Source organism: Condylura cristata, unplaced genomic scaffold (genome assembly GCF_000260355.1).
Source record: "Condylura cristata isolate star-nosed mole 26May11 unplaced genomic scaffold, ConCri1.0 scaffold00011, whole genome shotgun sequence".
NCBI classification, from domain to species: Eukaryota; Metazoa; Chordata; class Mammalia; order Eulipotyphla; family Talpidae; genus Condylura; species Condylura cristata.
In genome coordinates, this window is record NW_004567112.1 from 7,342,024 (window position 1) to 7,344,845 (window position 2,822).

General features: G+C 60.8%; 1 protein-coding gene across 1 annotated transcript in view; it reads left to right on the top strand.

The window, feature by feature from the left end:
• Positions 1–13: 13 nt before the first annotated feature.
• Positions 14–2,822, top strand: part of VAX1 (ventral anterior homeobox 1) — a 3,235-nt gene continuing 426 nt past the window's right edge. The window contains exons 1-3 of the mRNA XM_004680982.1: positions 14–338; positions 597–784; positions 2,656–2,819. Of these exons, the coding sequence (XP_004681039.1) occupies positions 14–338; positions 597–784; positions 2,656–2,819 (677 nt within the window). The remainder of the gene's footprint in view (positions 339–596; positions 785–2,655; positions 2,820–2,822) is intronic.

The window sequence follows — 2,822 nt, forward strand, 5'->3', positions numbered from 1 at the left end:
GGCCGGGCCGCGGATGCCGCCTCGGGGCTGGGCTGGGCTCCGCTCTGCCGCACCTTGTGCGCCGGGAGCCCACCGCAGAGGCGGTGAGGCCGGGTACCCGGCCCCGCGCCGTCCCCCGCCTGCAGATCGCCAGGCCCGGGCCACGACTCCGTCCCTCCTCCTTCCGCCGCCTCGGCTCAGGAGCAACGGAGACCCCGGGCTGGAGGTGGGGACCACCGGAAAGCGATTTAGTGAAAGAGCTCCAGGGCTGGTGCCCGCGGACTCTGGACTGGTCAGTGCCGGAACCTCCCCGGCTCCGGGCCCCACGGGCAGTCAAGGCCCCCCAAGCCAGAAGGAACGTTAGCCTATTTGGGATTCCTTTTTCTCCCCTGTCCTGGGAGCTCCACAAAGGCAAATTCTGGTTTCCTCTCCAGTCAGAGGTGTGGCGTTACCCCGTTTGGTCCCCCCCAACCCCCAAGACACTGAGTCTGCTAGAGGTGGCTTCCCTCACCCCCCTCCGCTGACTACAGGCTTCTGGCTACAGGGGCCCCAAAGGCAACTCCCCGAGGTGGAGGGAAACGGGTGGGTTCTGGCGGCTGACGTCTCCCCCTCGCCAGATGCCAAGGGGTCCATCCGAGAGATCATCCTGCCCAAGGGCCTGGATCTGGACCGGCCTAAGCGGACGCGCACGTCCTTCACCGCGGAGCAGCTGTATCGGCTGGAGATGGAGTTCCAGCGCTGCCAGTACGTGGTGGGCCGGGAGAGGACGGAGCTCGCCCGGCAGCTCAACCTCTCCGAGACCCAGGTACCCGCCAGCAAGCCCGCACTGCTCACGCCAGCCTCCTCCCGCCCCAGCCAGCTCTTCCTCACCCTGAGCCTGCTCTGAACAGAGCCTCCCCAGGAAGGTGGAAAGCTAGGGAGGGTGGGGAAGAAAGGGCTAAAGCTTTCTCCCCTTCCATTCTTGCCCTCTTGCACCTCTCCCCCCAAATCTCCCTGGACTGGTTCTCTGGCCACCTCAGGCCAGCCCAGAAGGCCCCACATCCAGTCCCTCTGGAATTCTTTTTGAACCGCAGTGGTGTGAATTCCCTGCTTGTCTCTGTTGTAAAGGAAGTGAGGGTTTTGTGCCAATCTTTTGGGCACCCCGTTAGGGCCCCCTGCCTAACACAGCACTGGGGCCCATTCTGCAGTAAGCAGGGGGCCGGGGCACAGCCCCTGCTCCAGTGCTGTGGGTGACTCCTAGTTATTAGAAAGGTGTGTGTCCCCAACAGAGGCCTGGGCTGTCAGCTGCCTGGGCCCTTAAGGCATCTCCTGGCCCTTAACCGGAGCCAGCCCCATTCCGGGTCCCAAGTACCAACACCTAGGAGGCATGGTATTCCGAGTCTGTGATGTGTGAGATTTGGGGTGGGATGATCTGGGACCCCAGGACCCGGCATTGCCAACCCGGTTTTAGGTCTTCCTTCACATGAAGTCCCTATGCTGCCACTGGAGTTGGCCATGTGAGCGCTGGTGTGTGTGGGGGTGGAGGGGGACTTTAGGATCTTGGGGCCTTGTCTTATGGAGCCCCTTGGGGACCTGAGCAGGGCATGGCATCAACTTGGCTAAAGTAAAGCAGCTTTCTGAGACTCAGTCCTTTTCTCTGTCCCCAGTCGTGAAGCTGGTGAGTGTTTTTGGTCTAGGATCTGGACAGAAAGTGGAGAACCAAGGAACCAAAATATCACACCAGAGTTTCTCTAGCTTGTGTTGGCATCGTTGTTTATTTCCTATTTCCTCAGCTATCACCCCTCTTCGTTTACAAAATCTAGATAGAATGATCTTTCCCCACACCTGCCAAGCTCTGTCTAGCTGAACACCTGCTAAGCCTGCCGAGGGGCAGAGGGGGAAGTGGAAAGGTTGGTGTTGGGACCTAGTCCTCTCCAGCCTCCAGACTTCCTCCCATGATTCCAAAGTATGTGATGCAGATGGGCAGAGTGATAAATTCGGAGCGTCCCTCAGTCCCTCCAATCCAGCTGGAGGTGAGAGTAGATGCAGAAAGTTTGGCCTGTACCACTCATCTTGCCAAATGAGTCCTCTGATAGCAACTTCCCCTGCTTGTTGCTACCTGATGATCAAACCGCACCCTAACAAGCCAGAAATAACTGATCTCTTGTAGCCTTCCCGGAGAAGAGTGCTTCTGGTGCTAAATTCCAGGTGGATGGGCCCCGAAAGGCAGACAACACTCCCCACCCACCACCACTTCCCACCTGCCTCCGCAGCACCCTTCAAGCCGCCCAGCCTCTCTGGGAAATGCAGGCTGCTGAGACCCACAGCGTGGCTTTGGGCCTAGCTCGCCCGCAAAACCCCTTGTGATCTTCCTCGGTGGCAAGGCCTGGACACTTTGATTACTTTGTTATTTGTAAACTCGGGTGGCTTGGACCTGCCTCCAGGATCCCAACCCGAGCCCAGTGGAGCTGTGTCCCGTCCAGCCCCAGGCTCTTATCTCCCCTCACCCTCCGCAGTGCAGCAACCGGGCTGGATTTCCCCCACTGCGCCTCGAGCGCGCGGCTGCCTGCCGAGTGGACTGGGCGAGGACTGGGTTGGGGAAGGACTGCTGGAGCCCTGGCGCCCAGGAAGCCCGCTGTCCTTGACGCCCTCTCCTCCTGCCCTTCTCTCCCACCCTCCCCACACCCTGGCACGCAGGTGAAGGTCTGGTTCCAGAACCGCCGCACGAAACAGAAGAAGGACCAGGGCAAGGACTCGGAGCTGCGCTCGGTGGTGTCTGAGACAGCCGCCACGTGCAGCGTGCTGCGGCTGCTGGAGCAGGGTCGCCTCCTGTCGCCGCCCGGCCTTCCCGCGCTGCTGCCGCC